The sequence below is a fragment of the Chlorocebus sabaeus genome, chromosome 5, assembly GCF_047675955.1.
Source record: "Chlorocebus sabaeus isolate Y175 chromosome 5, mChlSab1.0.hap1, whole genome shotgun sequence".
Lineage (NCBI taxonomy): Eukaryota > Metazoa > Chordata > Mammalia > Primates > Cercopithecidae > Chlorocebus > Chlorocebus sabaeus.
The window spans coordinates 72943242-72964707 of record NC_132908.1 but is presented as its reverse complement, the minus strand read 5'-3'; the positions used below and the strand labels follow the sequence as shown (position 1 = coordinate 72964707).

At 37.6% G+C, this 21466-nt stretch overlaps 1 protein-coding gene across 1 annotated transcript in view; it reads right to left on the bottom strand.

The window, feature by feature from the left end:
- Positions 1 to 21466, bottom strand: part of CNTNAP4 (contactin associated protein family member 4) — a 276813-nt gene that overhangs the window by 195853 nt on the left and 59494 nt on the right. The window contains exon 3 of the mRNA XM_007994117.3: positions 4927 to 5120. Within this exon, the coding sequence (XP_007992308.1) occupies positions 4927 to 5120 (194 nt within the window). The remainder of the gene's footprint in view (positions 1 to 4926; positions 5121 to 21466) is intronic.

Genomic DNA, 21466 nt, shown 5'->3' with positions numbered 1-21466 from the left:
CACCTACCCTACAGCATATATCTCTTTTGCACTTCTGCCTCCTCAGATTTTCTATTAAACTATCCCTAGGCACTTATTTGACTTAAAACAAATGCATGTGGAAATCTTTGCAGGTAGTGTTTCTACCCTGTCTGGCTTACAGAGTTGACAACTCAATCATTCGCAGTGATAATAATAGCCTGAATATTTTGTGACAGGTAGTACTTCTGCCTAACTGACTATACCATGCCACAGGGTCTCTGTGTCTTTCACTAGCCAAACCTAGAACCATTACACTGGACACTTCTAGTCAAAAAACAAAAATAAAGAGATACTAACTTCATACAGTCAATAAAGGTTTTTGTTTGAAAAATCAAGTACAACTGAACTCTATTTTAAAATAAAGCAAACTATTCTTGTGCTTAACAATCATATTTACTCAGTTTATAAGACTGGTACCACCCCATTCATTGCCTTTGTAGTCTGCAGTGCAGAAGAATCTTAGGCATTTATCAGAAAGGATTTGGAGAATTTGCCTGTAAAGTTCCTGCACATGTTATCTACTTAAAATAATTTCTAAGATGTTGATTTCATTATATCTCAACAATTGTTCTTAAGTGAGTGAAAATTATACCTTATGTTTACTTTTCCAATCATGTGCAATAAACTGAAGAGAATCTTTTTGTTATAGATGTTGAGGAATTTTGTGTTCAATCTGAAGAGAAAGTTTAGTAGTTTGCATTTTCTGAACTTTCATAAAATATACATTTGCCATTCAGCAGAATACTTTGTATAAATTATATTTTATGAACATTGCGCTAAAAATTTTTTACTAAATATTTCAACGTGTAATATTTTAAAATATCACGTATCTATCAAGTTTGCATTTCTACTAAATGATCTGTATAGATTGTAAAATAGTCTGTCTTTCCTCTTCAGGATTATTTGTAAGAAGTGGCAGAGCATTTTATTAACTATTTCAGGTACGTGGAAGTCATTGTTCTGCCTGGCATTCGAAGTGAGATCGAATGAGGAGAGAACGAAGCATTTTCCCTGCAGCATTTCAATCCGTATTGATTGTTTTTATTGTGTTTGTTCCTAAACCAATAACACTTGTCTTTTCTTTCTTTCTGTATCACATATTTGTGTAATGCCTTATGTGTTTCCTAACCCTCTTTTGTAGACTTATTTGTATCATCTGGAGCAGATTGTGAAGCTCTTAAAGGAAATTGGCATATTTGGTATAATTGGTATACATCCTAAAATATCTACAAAAACTGGGCCAGAAAACAAAAAGTTGGGAAATACATATTTGTAAAATGTAACAAAGGGTTAAGTTTTTTTATGATGTACATCAATTTGAAATTGTTCTTTGGCTTGAAAAATGCAAATTGAAGTGGTCTGTGTTCTTCCAGGCAGAAAAGTCAAGAGACAGGGCACAATTCTCCATATTTCAATTTTCCTGCTTCAACAATTAGCCATTCACAGAGAGACAGTTTCCTTTCAAGTGGGACCAGAGTAACCATAGAGTAGAATAAAACTTTGAAGCCGCCTAGGATTAACAGGAAATACATACACATACATACATATATACATATATATACACACACACATACACACATACATATATATACATATATACACACACATACATATACACACACATATACACACATACATATATACACACACACACATATACTTTCAGAGACTTGGGGTTGTTTTATCTACACGACAACTTAACTATGTTATGTGTGGTTATGGTGCCTATTGTACTAAGTCTTAACTTTGATCTTGGCATTTAAAGTTATCTGTCCACTTTCTTTGCCATATCCAAAATTATCTTCCAGTCTTTCCAAAACTTGATAGTCCAATCTGACCAGTAATCTCACTAGTTATTACACAGGAAACCGTAACTCTGGATATTCCCAATCTCCATGCTTTTTTCACATCTTTCCATCTTCATAAAATAGCCTCCTTAATCCTTCCATAATCTAAACTATAATGCTTTCTTCAAGACCTATGTAAGCCTTACTTCTTTGATAAATTCAGCTTACAATGATCTCTACATTCTGTCCATTTCCACATGCTTAGGAAACTGTACCTAATATTTGCATGTTCCGCTCAATCTTTCTTTGGTTTGCTCTAATATATATAACTTATCTCTTCAGTGATTTTGTTGTTGCTGTTTGTTTTGTTTTTGTTTTTGAAATGGAGTCTCGCTCTGTCACCCAGGCTGGAGTGCAGTGGCGCAATCTCAGCTCACTGCAACCTCTGCCGCCCAGGTTCCAGCAATACTCCCATCTCAGCCTCCCGAGTAGCTGGAATTACAGGTGCATGTCACCACGCCCAGTTAACTTTTTTGTATTTTTAGTAGCGACAGGGTTTCACCATGTTGGTCAGGCTGGTCTCGAACTCCTGGCCTCAAGTGATCCTCCCACCTTGACCTCCCAAAGTGCTAGGATTACAGGTGTGAGCCACAATGCCCAGTCTTCTTCAGTGAGTTAATGAACTTTCGATACCTTCCAGAAATTTGGACAAAGATAGGCACAGATTAGCAGACTGACATATTCAAATCCATTCATTTATTTGTTCTTTCACCTATTTACTCAACAAAAGTCATGTGCCACAGTGGATGTTGGATGCCAGCAATGCTAAGATTAGAAAAAGAAAATCTGGCTCATAAAAAAGCTCAAAATTTATAGGGAAAAGAAAAATGTGCCATTCTAACTGGTATATGAAATTAGTACAGCATAATGTACTAAAAAGAAGAGGTGATGCGGGCAAGAGAGAGTCACTTTTAGAGTGATCAGAAGAGTATTCTACAAGAAAGTGCATTTTATTCACTCATTCCTTCAATAAACATTTAATATTTGACTGTGACATGCCAGGTGCTGTTACACTTTGAGGATGCTGAGATGAAAGGTCACAATGTACAGTATTTACACAGCTCACACTCAAGAGGGGAAGACGCTGAGTAAATCCACAAATTACAGCAGAGTCTAGAAAGCAATGTTACCTTAACAGGATTATGATAGATGCCATGTTTTTACTTCTATTGGTTTGGATTAGTAAGAATAGCATTCATGCCACCATTTCACCATGAGCGCCTCAAGTTTAATAAGAGTGAGCAAGTAATGTAAATGGCGGTGCCTGGATTTGGCTTTCCCCAAGCTTGCTTAACAGAAGTACAACAATTTTCCTGATTCATTGATCACTTTTTTAAAAAAAATACGCTTTAATTAACATACCTAAATATTAGCGTGCATTAGCCACTACTTATCTAGCTTAAATTCCAATGCTTAATTCAAAAAAGAGTAGAAGATAATCCAAATATCTAGTTAAATAAATACCTCATTACGTTTTTATTGTTATTGGTTCATAATTACTGTTTATTTTATCTCTAGTTTGAATGGCTTTCATGGAATTAGTTGAACCGTAATACCCAGTGTTTGGAGTTTCGGGGTGTGTGTGTTGTTTTGTTTTGTGTTTTTCCTCTTACAGCTTCAACTTGCTTTGGATTTTAAACAGCTTCTCTTAAAACTGCTTATAGGCAACTTCTTCCAGCCCCACTGTTGCTCCCTCTAGAGAAAGAGCAAGGCTACTTCTCTCAATTCCAATTACATCAATAAGCATGGATTGAATGGCCACCGAGAGCTTTAAAGATACAAAAGTGAGTAAATCAGTCCATTTCTTCAATGAGTTTATAATGTATGACGGAGTCGTAGGAAGTTTCAAAAAAGAGACAATTGACTGGTCAAAGAAAATTATCATTATGTGCCCAAATAGGCTTCCAAATCATCTATGTGCTAAGAACGATGCTTCATTAAGTAACCCATTTTCTCTGGTTCCAGCAGCTCAGCCAGAGGGGAAATATAGTGCTTTGATTGCAGTGTGTTGTTCTTAGCCCATACAAGATCCAAACAAATATTTTTCTGCACTAAGAAAGAAGTCTTTTCTTTGTCATCAAACCTCCTTTAGCTTCCTTCTTCCATCAGGTGTTTATATGCCATATCCAGGTTTATTTATCAATCAACTACAAATGTCACCCGCTTTATCACAAAATGCCTCTTTCCCAGTCTCCCTCTTACAGGAGCTGCACCACTGTTTAGAACACACAGCAATGTACACATTTATACACTTTACAGAGACTAGAGAAGGGTTTATAGATAAGGGGTTTATAGATACATATACAACTCCACATATTATATATATAAATTCCCATATACCAGAGAAAGAAACAGGGTTTCAAAAATCTCAGTTATCAGAAGAAATAAAAGGACCAAATTATTCTGACTAATTTTAAATAAAGACAATGCAGGCTGGGCTTAGTGGCTCACGCCTATAATCCCAGCACTTTGGGATGCCGAGGCAGGTGGACTGCTTGAGGCCAGGAGCTCGAGACCAGCCTAGCCAACATGGTGAAACCCCGTCTCCACTAAAAACACAAAAATTAGCTGGTGTGGTGGTGGGCACCTGTAATCCAAGCTACTCGGGAGGCTGAAGTAGGAGAATCGCTTGAACTCAGGAGGCGGAGGTTGCCATGAGCTGAGATCGCACCACTGCACTCCAGCCTGGGTGACAGTGAGACTCTGTCTCAAAAATAAACAAATAAATAAATAACAATGCAAGACTATTATGTTTTTGGACAAAAAAAATTTTATACAAGTCTTATTTATTTCTTAGACTCCCACACTATTTAATGGACTAATAGGGTTTTTTGTTTTCAATTTTTGAGAACCCTGTAAAATAAATTTACCCTTAGCATTCTCATAAATTTACCACAAAATGTATTAGAAAATGAACATTTACCATATTTTCTCTTGGAAAATGTTTTCAATGTAAGTCTGAAAATTCTGTATTTCTACTTAAGAGATGGGTAAACAAGATGCAGTACTGACTATACTTCTTTCCCCGAAAGACTATGTCTTTTTTTAAAGAACATACCCAGATGCTGTCCTCTTGGCGATATTGTTTCCAGTTCCAGCCACTATCACTGAACATCAGGAGGTAGCTGGTCACCCAGTTGGAGCTACCATATCCCCCTTGAGTGGCCACAGCGGTGACCTCCATTCTCTCTCCAAGGTCAATCTGCAACCACTGGTATTTGTTAGACACAAGTGGAGACCAGCCACCAGCTCCTTTTATTAAAAATAGAAACAGGAGAAAATTGAGAAAGGAGAGTTAGTTAAAAATCTATGTTAGTACAGTCGAAATGCCAGTAAGACTGTATTCCTCTATGGAACTTAAATTTCCAAAACATGAAACTTGTTATAATCATAAAAAAATATAGAGTTAAGAATTTAATATAATTGTATGATGTCTATGTTAATTAATTGTGTTCGTTTCTAGGTTTTACAGCCTCCTAAAACTGGGAGAACTAGGGGTCTTGCTGAATATTTTAACTTGATAGGTGAACATTCCTGCCAACACTGGGAACTAGCATGTCTACTGCACACATGCATGACTGCGTAATGGTCTGCTCTCCTACCCCTCTACCCAGGACTGGATGTAAGGAAGTAACTTCAAGCTATGAAGGAACTAAAGCTATGGTGGAACTAAAAATCTACTTTTGATCATGTTTAGAGAAGAAAGTACACTGATAAGTCTGAGAAAACAAAACTCAAGAAATAGCTCCTGCCCTCAAAATATTTACAGTCTATTGGGAGGGACAGATGTTGAAAACCATGTTTGTAACACACATTAATGATGGGGCGTGTGCAGGAGAAAATAACATAATGAAAATCCTCTATCCGGTGGTGGGCTAGAGCTCATTCCCAACAGTTTGTGAGAGACAATCATTAAATTTTCAATTTTGCAAGCTAGTTATTAAACATAACCATCTTTGCAATTGGCCATGATGAGAGTATTTAAACCACGGAAATTGCAAACTCTGCAAATAAGCACCTGCCCCCACCCCAGCCAGTTTACCAACACACCACTGATTCTATCCTGTATGGGAGGAGGGTGGTGGGTAAGAGGATGGGGGAAAAGAGAACCAAGGAAATCATAGAGGAAGCTGTGCTTGATCACTCAGAAGTAAAGAATACAAGTTGTGATGTATGTTCAAGGAAGTAATGTGTGGAGCATAATTTATTGTGTTATATTTCATCCAACACACACCAAAATACTGTAGATGTGACTCCTTTATATCTTGTTAAGATGCTTCATTCTTCCAGTTTAATATAATAATTTGGGGAATTCTTTTGAGATTTAACATTGCTGATAATACAAGTAACATACAATCATTGTAAAAGTTATGAAATAGGGTTTGACCCATTCTTGAATCTGTATTTATCTAACATTTAATGTTTTACATGCCACATCAATTACACAGCACCCCAAATAAGAATGTTAGCACATTTTCTTCCCCCGTTCTTTTGCTGCTCACCTTGAGGCTCTGATAATAAGGTCTGGAATTTTAGATATAGGTTACCATTAATTTATATAGTTTTAATTCAAGCATTATTCTTGGCATATACGATCCATTTTATGAAACCGTAAGTACAAGACCTAATTCAAAGAAATGCTCAATAAATGTCTGTTCTTATAGTAGGGCATACGCCATTGTAGGACCTGAAGGCACACACCAGTGTTGACAACTGCTTTGTAAGACTTCAAGATTATTTTGATGGTGGAACACAGCATAATGACACTCTGATAGATGAAGGGCAGAACTCTACTACTTACAACTACAAACAAGAGAAGACGCCAGGCAGGACCACACAGGGGGATGCACCAGGGGACAGGATAACGGCAAACTGGAGCTGTAGGAGGCAGCTTCTGTATGACAAGCAGGGTAGGGCTAGCTAGCTAGGCTTGGTGGGCTTCCTGTGAATTGGCTAATTTGAACAAATTATCTAGGAGGCACTAGGGCACGAGTTGTCTGGTACCTGTCCCAGCAATGATGCTTAGTGACCCCAAAGGGTGAGAACCTAACAAAGGAAGTGGTTGGAGTATGGACATCATCAGCTGCTAAGAAAGGAAAGTGCCCAGTCCTAGCCAGGGTCAAAACTGGGTCAAAGCAGCATTTTAAAAAATTATATTACAACAAACTGCACATGTACCCCTTAATCTAAAATAAATAAGTTGAAATTCTTCTTAAACATTGTATTATAAGAAGGTCCTCTCTTGACGGCATCACACTAATGACTGTTTGCATTCAGGTATAATCCCTGTTTCTTACTATGCTGTCTTTAGAATTAGATACATCATCAAATTTCCACCTTTCTTAAAGTTAATCATTATTCAAAAGCGTATTCCACTCCATGTGTCAAAAGCACAATATTCTTCCTCTTTTGTGGATCCAGAAATTTTTTACATACTTGATTTTTGTTTATGTGTTCTGACTTTTAATTTTCTCTGTATTTGTGCTTAAAGAACCTGTGATTTTGGGTGCAGTTTCATTGTACACCAATATTACCTACCTTTATGCTTATAAAGTACAATATTCTCATCTTTTTTTTAAGTTCTAGGGTACACGTGCACAACGTGCAGGTTTGTTACATATGTATACATGTGCCATGTTGGTGTGCTGTACCCATTAACTCCTCATTTACATTAAGTATATCTCCTAATGCTATCCCTCCCCCCATCCCCTCCCCACAATAGGCCCCGGTGTGTGATGTTCCCCTTGCTGTGTCCAAGTATTCTCATTGTTCAGTTTCCACCAATGAGTAAGAACATGCGGTGTTTGGTTTTCTGTTCTTGCAATAGTTTGCTGAGAATTATTCTCATCTTTTAAGCAAGAGTGCTTGTCGCATAGACATGGTCCCTGGGTGTCTCGGGGTCATTTGTTTAGCACGGCCCTGGTGTCCACGAAGGGCACTTCCTACCCTTGCAGACTGTTGTTTATACGGAATGTGTTCTTGAATGATCTGAAGTACACTTTAAATAGCACCCTGCCACAAATAGCTTGGGGAGTTCTTGAACTCTGTGGGAACTGGTCCTGAGGCGTTATTTTAAAATCTGAATCAATGCTTCCTCCACCTTTCATTTTTCAGGATGTGATGAAACACCATCCATCCTCCTCTCCTTATTCTAATACTGTATTACTTCCCATTTGCTGAGCAAGGGAGTCCTTTTTGTCAGGCACTTTGTGAAGGCCTTGTTAATTAATTCTCAGTGCAATCTACATAGTAGATGGCGCATCAGATACCAAGAGTCTGAACACTTTGCCCTCACCTGTGGAGCAGGCAAGAGGCACCATGCCCCTAACTAGGACACAACAGTGCCTCTCATAGTGTCAGGATGCAAAGGTGGGAATCAGCGGTTCCCAGTGGTGTAGAAAAGACTCGCTGATGCTCATAGAGATCAGGGAACTTCAGGATTAAGCTACCAGGCAGTAGAGTTAACTTCGCTTCCTGTAGTTAACAATGGACCATGTCTTTGAAGTATAGGCACATGATGGACATGGCACATGGATGCATATTTCCCTCCACTGTCCTATCTAATTTTATTCTTTCCCTCCAGGCCCTGTCTAAACTTTACAAATTGAAAGTCATCTAGGGTCTGCTGCTAATCAAGCATCTTTAATTCTCTTATTGCTGCAACTGCACATCTCTCTGTATTTTTGTCATTTTTGTTTGTTTACAAGGAAAAGTTAAGAAAGGGTGAATGAAGTGCCCCTAGAATGCCACCATCTCAGCCTGGAAATTCCACATTTGGAATTGCATCTGTATCAGCGGATACCTCTGAGAAAACACTGATTAGTTTGCTTCTTGTCCTTTCTAGTTAACTGTAATGGTTTAAAGCCGGAATTGAGAATATGTTTTCCTAAAGTCCAGAATTTCATAGTATTTCCCTTGCATTTCCATGCCTCTACAGGCCAGTATTTTAAAAAGCGAACACATGACAGAAACACAGCAAGGAAAAAAGAATCAGTGTGATTCTATTAAGTTAAAATCGGATCATCAATTCTCATCAGGAGAAAGAACCTCTCACCGACTGCTCCCTCTTCCCAGCGCTGCTCATAGTTACAGCTGCACCAGCCAACTTGAAACATTCACAGTTAATTGACCTTGAACATTTCAATTTCTTACCTGTAGTGAAAAGGTACTACTGGTATGCAAATTAAGCTATATCATTAACGAGCTACACTGATAAAGTAATGGAAATTCAGATGCTTCTAGGCTATACCAAGTAATTTCAACCAGATAAGTTGGCCACAGGGAATCCAAATATCTCTACTGGGTTTTAAGCTGTGCAGCTCTGCAGATGCACATGGCATTAGTGTGTGATAGAGTGTTAGGCTTGTTCTAATTTTAAGACAAATGCTAAATAGTAAAATGGAAGACATAAGCTAGACAGATAGACCGATAGAGATAAATTGATTATTCTTTGCAGACTTCTTTTTTTTTGCCAGCCTATGATGACAGCTAGTGACATGAAATGCAAACGTAACTGCAGCTGAGGTTAGACCACCAGCTGTGAGACCACCGCCAAACCGCACAGCCCTCGGAAACACACTATTGTCATATTTACTTTTTCAATGGAGAATGTGATGACTAACTCCAGCAAATTATAAACTCTGTATTACTAAAAAATAAAATGTATTTATTTATTTTGTTTATTAACAAAACCTTTTAGCTGCTGGTTAAGTGTTATTTGAGCTCATGATTTTAGTATGCCAATGTATTCAATATCATAAGAAACCAATTCTTATGTAACTAAAGACCATCTTTTCTCAACCCCATCTCTTCCATGGTGAATGATAATTTACCCACAAAACAAAAACAAGAGTCTTGCCCCGACCAGTTCATATTTGTCCCCATACTGCAGGTTTCCTTTCCCTGTTCCACCCTCCTCTTTCTCCTGCCTTAACCTTGTGACTGAGACTTGGCATAATAAAGCGTCATAAATCTATTCAAATGGAAAAACGTCTTAACTCTTCATATTACAGCCTGAAAACTCACATTTAAAAATAAAAGTTCTCCCCATTCACAAGACTCTTAAATGCTGTAGTATTGTTATGAGAATTACATTTTAAAAGCACATTAAGTGCCTACTGATTTCTCCCACATTCAACCAACATCAGAGTATGTGGCAGTTAGTGTTTTTTGAATTATGAAAATTATTACTGCTATTAGCTCCAAAGAGAGTTACGATCACAGCAAAGTTGAGCTTTGAAAAAAAAATTAGTAACTGATTGACCACAAAACACATCTCTTTTATTTGTTGCCTACCACTTTTCAACATCAGATTTCTGAGGAACTTGCTTCTGTAACATGTGTTGTTCTGAATCGTAAGAAAAGCAAACTAAAAATTATCCAGTTCCTACTGTATGCTAACCACACTACTAGAAATTGCATACATTATATTAACTTAATTATTAAAATTATCTTGTGAGATGAAATATGTTTTAACATCTCTTAAAAAGAAAAAAAACAAAAATATTTACAGAGGCTAAGTCAATTTTCCAAATACTATGCAAATATTTTAGTGCAGGTGAGAAATTACTTACTTTTAATACTATTTTAATCTGTGGGAGGATGTCACTTTACAAATCACCCCATTTTTCATTCTTTACCCCTGGAGTAATTACAACTATCTTTGCCTCATAGTAGTATATTTTATCCCAAGAATATGTTCAAATAATTTATTCAGTGGGATTTAATTATAAATTACCTGGCTGGCTGAATTATGTTTAAGACTCATATATCCCATCTACTAAATATCACCAGTATTTAGTGCTGGTCAGGGAGACACATCTTAAAATTTCAGGGAAGTAAAAGGAAAAAGTGAAGAAAAAATACTCTTAGTTGGAGTTTTTAAATCTAGGTAAGAATCACCTTTATCCCGCAGTAATATTAAAAATGGCATGACAGACATTCCTAGTGGTCATCAGTAAAGGCGATGTGTCAACTTTATTCAAGCAGAGACGGCAGAGACAGAAGGAATTACATTTCTTCCCCGAGATTTTAAAGTGTAGAAGGACACAGATGTTCAAGGACACAAAACACAAGTGAACATAATTGAATGATGGTTCTAGCCACCATTAGGACATCTAAATTCCTAGAAAATAATTGGCTTAATTAAAATTGTCATAGGAAAGTTTCCCTCCAAGATAATTACTTTTTTTCAAATGTGATTTCATCTAGATTTCCCCAAGAGTCCAAGTGTGCCCAGATCATTTTGATCTTGACATAAAATTATAATAATGTAAGAAAATGGAAAGAACGTGGTGCCAATATTTGTTTGGCTCCCTTAAATGGTGTGCAGTGTCCCCAGGCCACCATTTAGAGCCTTTTAATAGCTTTGTATTTTTACCAGTGTCATTTGTTTCAGCTGGAAGAGAACGTGACTCTACTGGTGCTGTGTATGTTGCTGTTGGTCTTATGTTTACTTCTGAATTTTGACCTTGCCTACTTTGATCACAGTGATTGTTTCAAGGATGGGCAGGTGACCTTGAGCCATGACCACGGAGCAATTTCAGGATTTTGTGATGACTACTGGAGAACAGACTCTTTTCTGCTATTAATGCTAAGAAGATACAGGCATCAAGCTGTAGGAGCTATTGTTGTGGAAAGCCTGTCTGAGGGAGGCCAAAAGAGAGAGAAGGAGAGTTGAGAAATGAAGTGAGACCAAGTTCTGAAAACAAGATCAGGACTGCTAGGTCCTGCTGTGCCTGCAGAGTGTTTGCCGTGCTTTCTAGTTACATAAGCCATTCGTTGGGCCCCTTACTTGTGCTTATCCTTCTCACAGTCACTGCTTCAACAATTCTCTCTCTCCTGCTTCATTATTTTTATTTTCTCTTTAACGGATAATTCCCATCAGTGCACTGTTGCATCAGCATGCTCTTATTTTTCTCATTTTAAAAGAAAAAACTTCTCTTGACCCCGTTCTAATTTTTTTTTTTTTTTTTTTTTTTTTTTTTTTTTTTTTGCTTCTTTTAATGAATAATATAGGTCCACATCACTCTCCCATTTTTCTCACCCCATTCTTTCTTGGGCCAACTCCAATCAGATTTTCAATCTCTGCCACTCAACTGCAAGGGCTCTTGTCAAAGTCACCAAGAACTCCATGTTGCTAAATCCAGTGGTCAGGCTTCAGACTTCTGTTCACATGGACAATCTGTGGCGTTTGATACTGGTGAACACTCCTGATGCCCGAAGAGACTTTGCTCACTTAGCTTCCACAAAAGCAGCTTCTCTTAATTGTCTTGCTACCTAATTGTTTGCCCTTTCTCACTCTCATTGCTGGTTTCTTCTTTTATCTCACATTATTTTTTAAAGTTGAGACTCTCCAGGTCTCAGACCTCTGCTCTGCTGCTTTTCTGTCTTCATTCACTCCTTGGTGATCTCTCTTAGCCTGATGAATTTAAGCATTACCCACGTGTCAAGAATCCCTCATTCATAAATCTGCCTACACCCCTTCCCTGAACCCAAGACTGGTGTATTCCATTCTACTTGATCTCTTTAACATTTCCAAAACTGATTTTCCATTCTCCTTCTGAATCCTACTCTATTCACACCTTTTCCCAGACCCATATAATGGTAATCTTATCCTTCCAGTTTCTCAGTACAAAAAGAAATGGAGTCACGCATGACCTCTTTCTTTCTCTCGTACCATACTACAAAACCACCAGAAGACGCTGTTGGTGCTACTTTATTATTAAGAATCCTGCTGTTTTTCTGCCTTCCTGGATGCTCCTTTGATTCAGGCCACATTATTCAAGCCTGGATTCTTGCAACAGTCACCTAGTAAGTCTCTCTCTCTTTTCCTGTGCCCACTCACACTCTCTTCTCTACACGACAGGTGTGAAATATTATACCTGTGCACAAAATACTGCAACATTGCAAGAACTCTCAACTCTACAGAGTGAAAGAAAGTTCTCACTAACCATCTGCAATGTCCTCAATGATCTGCCCCCTTAAACCACCCCCATATCATCTCTACCTCTCTTTTTCTTCTTCCCAGTTCACTGCTCTCCATTTACAATGGCCTCCTTGCTATTCTTTGAATAAACTGAACATCAGTCATTTTCCATCTCAGGAGCTTTACTAAGCTCTTGTTTCTCCAGGAACGCTCTTCTCTGAGACACTCTGGGCTAATACCTTTGCTGCCTATAAGTCTTTTGCTTGAATGTTACCCTCTCTTAGAGGCTTGTATCTCCTGACCTCCCCCATTTAAAATTCCTTCTGCTCCACAATCATACTCCCATTTGTCTTCCCCTGAACCACTTTTTCATTTTGTACAGAAATCTCCATCTTTTAATATAGCATATGATTTTTATGTCATATATTTAGTGTTTATGGGTTATATTTATTAGAATATAAGTTCAATGAGACCAGGGGTCTTCACCTGTTTTATTCATTGACAGACTCCAAGTATCTGGCACATTGCTGGACACATAGTAGGTGCTTAAAAAAGTATTTACTGCGTATAAGATTGAACCAAATTTGTAGTCACACGGGTATAATAACATGGTCTAAATTTATACAACCTACTGAAAAAGCTGGTACTGTAACCAAACTGAAAGCACAGAATACTTTTCTTTGCTGCACGGTAGTTTTTTTAATCAAGTTTTCAAACAGAATTTTAAGCACTCAGCTGAAATACACACACACACCCAATTGCCTCACACCTACACAGCTTAATCACTTGTAAACTACATTTCAAAGATGTATGTATTGCTTTGTTTTGGAATTTTTGATACAATGAAAAAGAGATGCTTTTTCACTTCAACTCCCCAGCAAGGTTCTTAATTAATAATACCTCACTAAATTGTCTCCTGTTTTTTAGTTCTTTGCTGTCAATCAATTTTCCCTCACAGCAAACTGGCAGACTGACTTGCAGTCTTACTTCTTGTATTGCCAGACTGGACATTTCTGAAATCTTTAATAATGCAGGGCTTTGAAAAGTAAATATTTACAAGCTTTCTTTATGCAGGCATTTTGATTTGTATATTTGATTTGCAAGTTTTATGACAGCCAAATTTCCCCTGGAAGGCTAGAATAAAGTTACAAATATGCCAAATTCTGTACGTTAATTTTGTTTTTACCACAGAAAGTTTTATTTCATTCAAACTAGTAGTTTTGGAAAAATGATTTTTAGCACATAATGTCTAGAAATTCGGATGATAATCAGGATCTGCCCATGTTTTGCTTTCTAAGCCCATTATAATACCTTTCTAAAAGTTTTGATTTAGATCTTTTACAGGAAGGCAGGTCATTTCAGTAAATGACATCATGCATCGGAGAGAGCCTACTGGCAATATCCCAGAGATTTAAAAACCATTTTTCGCTTCTCTACCTTCTTTTTTTTTTTTTATCTTCCCTAGCCAGACTGAGATGATAAGCTGTCATGAGCCAAATATTCTCATATCACACCTTCTGGGTCAACAAACTGAAGTCACTCTCCTGTACCCAACAGACATCATTTCCACTTAATGGTAGAAAAGCCAGCATTACTAGGGCATAGTATTATCAAAAAGGTAAAGTGCAAAACCAATTTCAGACATTCGATGGATAAATCATTTAATATTTCCTCAATTAGTAAATGCTAAAACACATTAATACAGCATGTTCTCAATTCATGAGATTTGTTTACCTCTGGGCTTAAGTATTTGTTGAATTTGGTTTTGAATACACTATCTTATTGAATTACATGATTTACTTATTTATTTTAAACAACAGACATTTATTTTTCACAGTTCTAGCGGCTGAGAAGTCCAACATCAAGGGGCTGGCAGATTCCGTTCCTGGTTAGGGCTTGCTCCCTGGCTTGTAGACAGTTGTAATAATTTTTATTTCAGAGGCAAGAAGGGACATTATTAGTGATGCATGTGATCAAGACAGCCTTAACATTGCCCTCAGCTCAACTATAGACAAGTTTCTTTCTGACTTTAAGTTCCTGACCTCCCTTTTCTTACAGCATTTACTTTATAAAACTTATGATTGTAAATTCTGTCTCTGCCCCTTGAGGTGTAAATCTTCATCCAGCCCCTTGCCAGTTTTACAATCCAGGGATATCTTTCTCAAGGACCTGGGAGCCACCCCTTTGAAATGTAATCATCAAGAAAGATAGGACTTCCATCTTCCAGGCTCTGTGGGAGGGTAGGAACCTAACTTACATAAGATCCAATTAGCAAACACAGATGGCCTCATCACATTGGCCAAATCCCCTCCCTCCCCAATGTCCTCCAGTATATTTCCACTAGCTCAGCCCAGCGCTTCAACGGAATTGTTTCAATGGAATTGAGTTCAATCTCTCTCCCAATACTCTTGACCTCTGTTGCAATACTTTTGTATAAAATCTTCCTTGACTGCTTCACTCAATCCAGTGCAATTTTTCTTTGACAGGAAATCAGTTTTAACTAAAACAATGTGTTTTTCATGATTCTGCCTAACGAATTGTATTCCCCAGTAACCTAACCATTCAACAATCAGAGCCTAAGAGAAGCTGAAGAGCAATGACTAGAAGTGAATGCGGGTCTGGCTGGGAGCCAGCCAGAGGAATTCTTCCTGGTAAGTGGCAATACTCAAAGGCTGTTACACAACTGCTTCATCCATTAGCCAAAAGAAAGTCACAGCCAGCTTCAGGAACTCTGAATAGCCAACAAGAAGTATCATGGGGCCCAGCCAGTAAAAGGTGATGGTCTTTGCCAAGAGACCATTCAAAGGAATAGATGGGTCATTAAATGTCATAGTGTGTATCAATAAATATCCAGTGTTAGAATCAACTCAATCAGACTCAGCAAATGTCACTGTCCTGGGCACAGAGATCCAACCAATAATCTTGTGGTAGTCACCAGCAAAATAACCAACATTAGCCAGGAGAGTCCCCATCTAGTTGTGCCATGACATCATGTGAGTTCATTATATATCCACTGTCATTCTAGAAAAGAGTAGAAGGTTAGGAAATCAGAAAATCTGAGTGTTTACCTAGAAGGAACTGACACAACCAAAATAGGTGACTTTATCTATCAGAGGCTAGGCATTTTGAGATGATCTCATATATGATCATACATGGAAAATAGTCTCTGGATGAAACAACAAATAGAATCTCTCTCATCTTGACAATACTCATAACTACTCAAGTTTTGACAACACTGAAAAAATATGGGGTATTTTGTGTTATTCCTCAACTATCAATCTACCTTCAGACTCAGGGGTTTAGAACTGGCCTGAGAAAATAGTATCAACCAGTATTTCAGATCTGAATGATTAAAATACTGCAGTAGTACTATAAGATATCTCACTGTATCTGCATGAGTATTTTGTTTGGGTGCTTAACATCTCCAAATCTGCTGATACATTTACATATTATGACTTTATAAAACGATATGTGGATTACCAAGAATAATGTTGTTTGCCTGTATATATAGGTGGTCACAAGAATTAATGCATGTATCCAATTCAAAAAGCATTTTGCCATATGTATAGCATTGGTACAGTCACAGTCACGTTCTGGGGCAGAATCACTCCACATTCATTGGGCATCACAATGATTTTTACTACAAACTAGACAGACACAAGCCAATATATATATGTATATATTTTCACAGTTCCCAGTGTACATACACATATATCCATGCTGGCTTTAACAGATATGTTCTACAATAGACTGATAGGGTGGTATGCAAATAGAATTCAGAGTTTGAAGCTAGCAGGTACAATATTCCCCTGTGCACGCATTCAGTTCTAGAAATGCTTTCAATTGCAGATCCGTTTACTACACAATGAATTGCTTCCTGTAACATTCGTGCACCCCAGCTAGTTCCATCTGGCTCCTGGCCTACAAACAAATGAGAGCAATGCATAAGGATTATGATTTTATGAAAAGTGTAGAGAAAAGATTCGCTATTATGAGGTTTATGTCAAAATCATGACACATTACCATTACTTTTGCTGGAGACTAACACACATTTAGATTTGTTTGCCTTATTCTTGATTATTAAATGTGTTTTAAATGATTTCTTTACCCCATCAGACAAAAAATATGAAGTTTCAACATATTTGATTTTTTAGTATTACATCATGTTAAAAAGGGGAAGAGTGCAAATGTAAGCAAACACAACAAACCATTGGTGGGTGATTTTTCCAAGCAAGGCGCTTTTATTAATCTGATTTTAACCTGTGGTTATAAACTTGTAATTGTCCTTGTTGTTGTATCTCCCAAACTGAAATTTCAAACTCTTCTCAGATTACATGCCACTAATTATTCTACATTAGAAAAAGCAGGCGTAGGTTTCCCTGGTTTTGCCAAGATAGAGATCAGCCAGGGTCTTGAGGTATCATGATCAAGTCTGTCAGGATGTGAAAGACGCAGAAGACGGAAAAAACACATCATTTTGCTCTGTTTATCTTCATCTTATGTCTATTTGTAATGTATAATGGAAAGTTCTAAATTGTCCTTTTTGATAAAAAGAAAGTCTCACAATGCAACCTCTTTTCCACTCAAACCAATGAGGCCTTTCATCGGATTGTCAGGTCTCCTATCATAGTTCACGGTTCCAAGTGTATATTGATCCACTGAGTCATAATAAAGTAGTGCTTCCAGCTGGGAATGAGAGTTAATGCCAACATTTTCTGGATCACAAAAGGTGGACCAAAAAAATAAAAAAATAGGTTGTGCTTCTACCTAGCCAATTTCAAATTGCTTCTGGCAATACTACGAATCTTATCCACACCCTTGCATTTTCCTGCACACTGTTACCACAGAGAATGTGGCAGCTGAAACACAGCATCCCAGGAGAAGCAGCTCAAAGCACGTTTGTGATGAGAGCTACAATAATTGTGAAAAGCGAATATTTTGATAAACAAAATGGAGAATCTATTACTAGCATGAATTATGTTGCAGTTGTTATTGCTTTTATTATATCTGTTTTCTGAAAATTTGTAACCCACAGATGCTTAAGAATAAAAAAGGTCAGTTTGTCATTGTTTGAAATATATGTTCAGAGTTCAGAATTTTACTTAAGAAATTAGCAATTTATGCCAAAGCGGGCGGATCACGAGGTCAGGAGATTGAGACCATCCTGGCTAACATGGTGAAACCCTGCCAGTACTAAAAATACAAAAAAATTAGCCAGGCGTGTTGGTGGGTGCCTGTTGTCCCAGCTACTCCGGAGGCTGAGGCAGGAGAATGGTGTGAAACTGGGAGGTGGAGCTTGCAGGGAGCCGAGATCGCCCCACTGCACTCCAGCCTGGGCCGACAGAGCGAGACTCTGTCTCAAAAGAAAAAGAAAAAGAAAGTATCAATTTATACTTTTAGGAAATACAGTATTTATAGAGTGAGCCAAGCTCAATAGACAACCATAAACGTCAAAAACTTTGTTTTCATTTAATGACGCCAGTTTTTCTTTCAACAGATGCACAACTGAGAAGAATATTGTGTTGTATAATTGCCCTTTGTGAAATTTTTAAAATCCATCACTTTTGCAAAATTACATGGAAGCCTGGATGCACTATTTCTAGCATTTTATGTTCCTTTATATAAACATGGGAGGGACAATATGACAGCCAGGGGCATTATATTTAGGGGAATTCCCAGATGATTTACATGTACAGTTTCCATAATGAATTCCTGATTTGCATGATTCTTGAGGGATGATGCTTTTGAAACAAAGGAACAGCAGCTTTTGCTTCTGCTATGCTGACATATTGTATCTGTGGAATATCCTTCTGTGTCAATAAATGAACTGAGAGAAAACCCATCAGGAAAAATATCTAGAGCAGAAGTCATGACCAAAATTCTGTCACTTAGGGCAAGCTCCTCCTTCTGTGACTCGATAGGACACGTAACTTCTTGGGTTTTTTCTAAACTTCCCTGACCAGCCCTTTTCAGCACCTTCCATGGAGCTATTTTTCTTTACTTTCACTCAAAAGCTAACACAACTCTCATTTTCTCTTGCTTTACATTCTCAGTGAACTACACAATCTCATGCTTGTGGCTACGATGATTTTTTTTTTTTTTGGATGCTAAAGACTAAATCTATTTTTCTAGCTCTGATCTTTCCTTTGAAAGCCATATCCCAAATCGTGAATACCTCCCATATATCTATTCATGGATGACCTATAGATTTTTTAAACTTAACATTTCAAAAATGGATGCTTTACCTCCTGTCAAAACCAGATGGCCACATAATTCTAGCCTTCCATTCATTCGGACTAAAAATGTTAAAAATCATTTCTAATTATTTCCTTTCAGTAATACTGTATAGAAGTTGCCAAATCTGGTCAGTTTTACCTTCAAAGTCATTTCCATTACAGTCCTTTCCTTGGCTTTGTCCCTACCTTAGTGTGAGTCCTTATTAGTTCAACAACTCAATTAAAAAATAATTTCACTGTTTATCAGCTTGTCATTGGGTGGGGGGCAGAATTTGTAAATTTCAATGGAACACCATCTAGACATAAAATATACTGTATTTGAGAAAAATGCATTTGCGCTAGGTAGAAGGACAGGTTTAAGATCCTAAGAGGTACAGAAAAGAGGTAAAGACTCACACTAAAAAAGTTTGGGAAGATGTCAGGGAGAGCTGGCATCTACACTTAGTACTGAAGGACTAACAGGAATGACCTAGGAGGTGAAAAAGGAATAATGGTTTTTCCATCGAAAGAGCTGAGGCAAACTCCGGAAGTGTGAGCCGCTGTAGCACATTAAGGAGCTTCAATTGGTCTGAAGTAGTTGGAGCAAAAAATATCAAGTGTTAGAAATTGGACTTACTGTGGAAAGATGAGACTGAAATGGTGAGCAGGAGCCAATCTTAAGGGCCATAAAGGATACACTAAACAGAGGAGAAGGGAAAATTAGCACCACCGGAGGATTCTAAGAAGTGAGTGCATTGCTGATTGGCAGGGTAGACAGATCTCCCTTGATCAAATTTTAGCAAAGAGAAAAAGAGTAATCTCAGGGCTGTTGTATTAATCAGAGTTAGGAGTTCTCAGGCTTGAATAAATATAATGTTCTACTAGCAGGCAAACGCCATGAAAGTGAGCAAAACAGAAGTAAGCCTCTGCCTTCCTGGTGTGTGCATGCTAGAATAGGTATTGGCACAAAGGACACTCCCTATAAATATGTATTGAATGAAGACATGAAAGCATCAGAGAAAGTTTAGCAAGGTACAACTGGCATGACTTGGTGATGTGGGTAACCCATAAATAGTAGGCACACAATCAGATGTTGGAGAGGGACAGGGCAAAGTCCAGGGTGCTCGTCTGTAAACATTCTGGATGGTGGTACTGAGAACCAAGAGTCATTAGTACAAGGGAAATTTGAAAAATGTAAATTGAAGCAACAGGAAACCTGAGCCACAACAAAAGATTTAGGATAACCTGGAGTGATTTAACTTAGAATATAGGGACCGCTCTCCTTGGGTGATGAGAATGAAGGAAGCAAGGCCTGTGGGATTTTGGTAAGTGTGTAGGATTTGGAGAGGAACTTGGGAAACTATGTTCCTACTTGATGGCCTTCCCTTCCTAGAGATCTTTAATATGTGCCTCTTAAATAACCAGTCTCTTCTCACTGTTGTTTCCAGAGTTGTTTTGGTAAAAGCAGGTGGGATAGTATTTCTCCTGGTAACAAAAAGCATCCTCTTGACACAGCACTTAACGCAAGACCAATCTGACAGTGCAGCCTAAGAAAACCGTGCATTTCTCTATGAAACCTGTTCTCATTCTCCACGATTTTATTTGAATTACACGTGTTCCTATGCCTCTCACTCAGCCAGGACTTCCTTCCCTCCACCTCCCAGCTGCAGTTAAAATATCAACTTTCCCATTATTTAGCTTGTTACATATAAGAGCTTTGTAATATAAAAGAACAGAATTTGCTTTTGTTTGTTAAATTAATAGCTAAGAGTCAAATCTCACATTAGAAAGCCATGGCCATATTTGAATGGAACTTTTACCAAAACTTGGGAACTGCTCAAACATAAAAGTGAGGCTTCTCATTAGTTGAGCTGTTATTGTTCTAATACGGCCAAATTCAGAGAAATGGAAATAAATTAGATAGATTCTGATATAACTTCAGGTCAAAGGGCTATAAGAGCTTTGTCTTTCCCATAACAAAAGTAAAATGACAGACCTTTGTAATGAGCAAAGGCGACATTTCAAAGGATCTTAAATTCTCTTTGTGTCATTTCTTTTCTAAGAAATAGTTTTGATTAATTCCCATCAATCTTTTCTGGAGTGCCTGAAACGTGTTTTGAATTCCAATGCATAAGTGAGTATTTGCTGAATATTAATGTAATCTAGTATCTCAACATAAATATCTTAAAGTTTAAATTAATGTAGTGTTTAAGTATTTAAAGTTTATATTTTTCAATAATCTAAACACTATGTATAATCTATCCTAGTAGCTTTTTAAACTAGGAAGGAGACAGAAATGAGATGTTATATGTTGAATGGGGAGGGGGTGACTACGCACTTTAAGGCATTTCCAATTGTTAATAAACATTATGGAAGCTCAGTGATCTCTGGCAGCACAAGACACCAGACAGTTATAAAAGACCACTCTTTTAAAAATCTCTAAATGCCACCTTTCA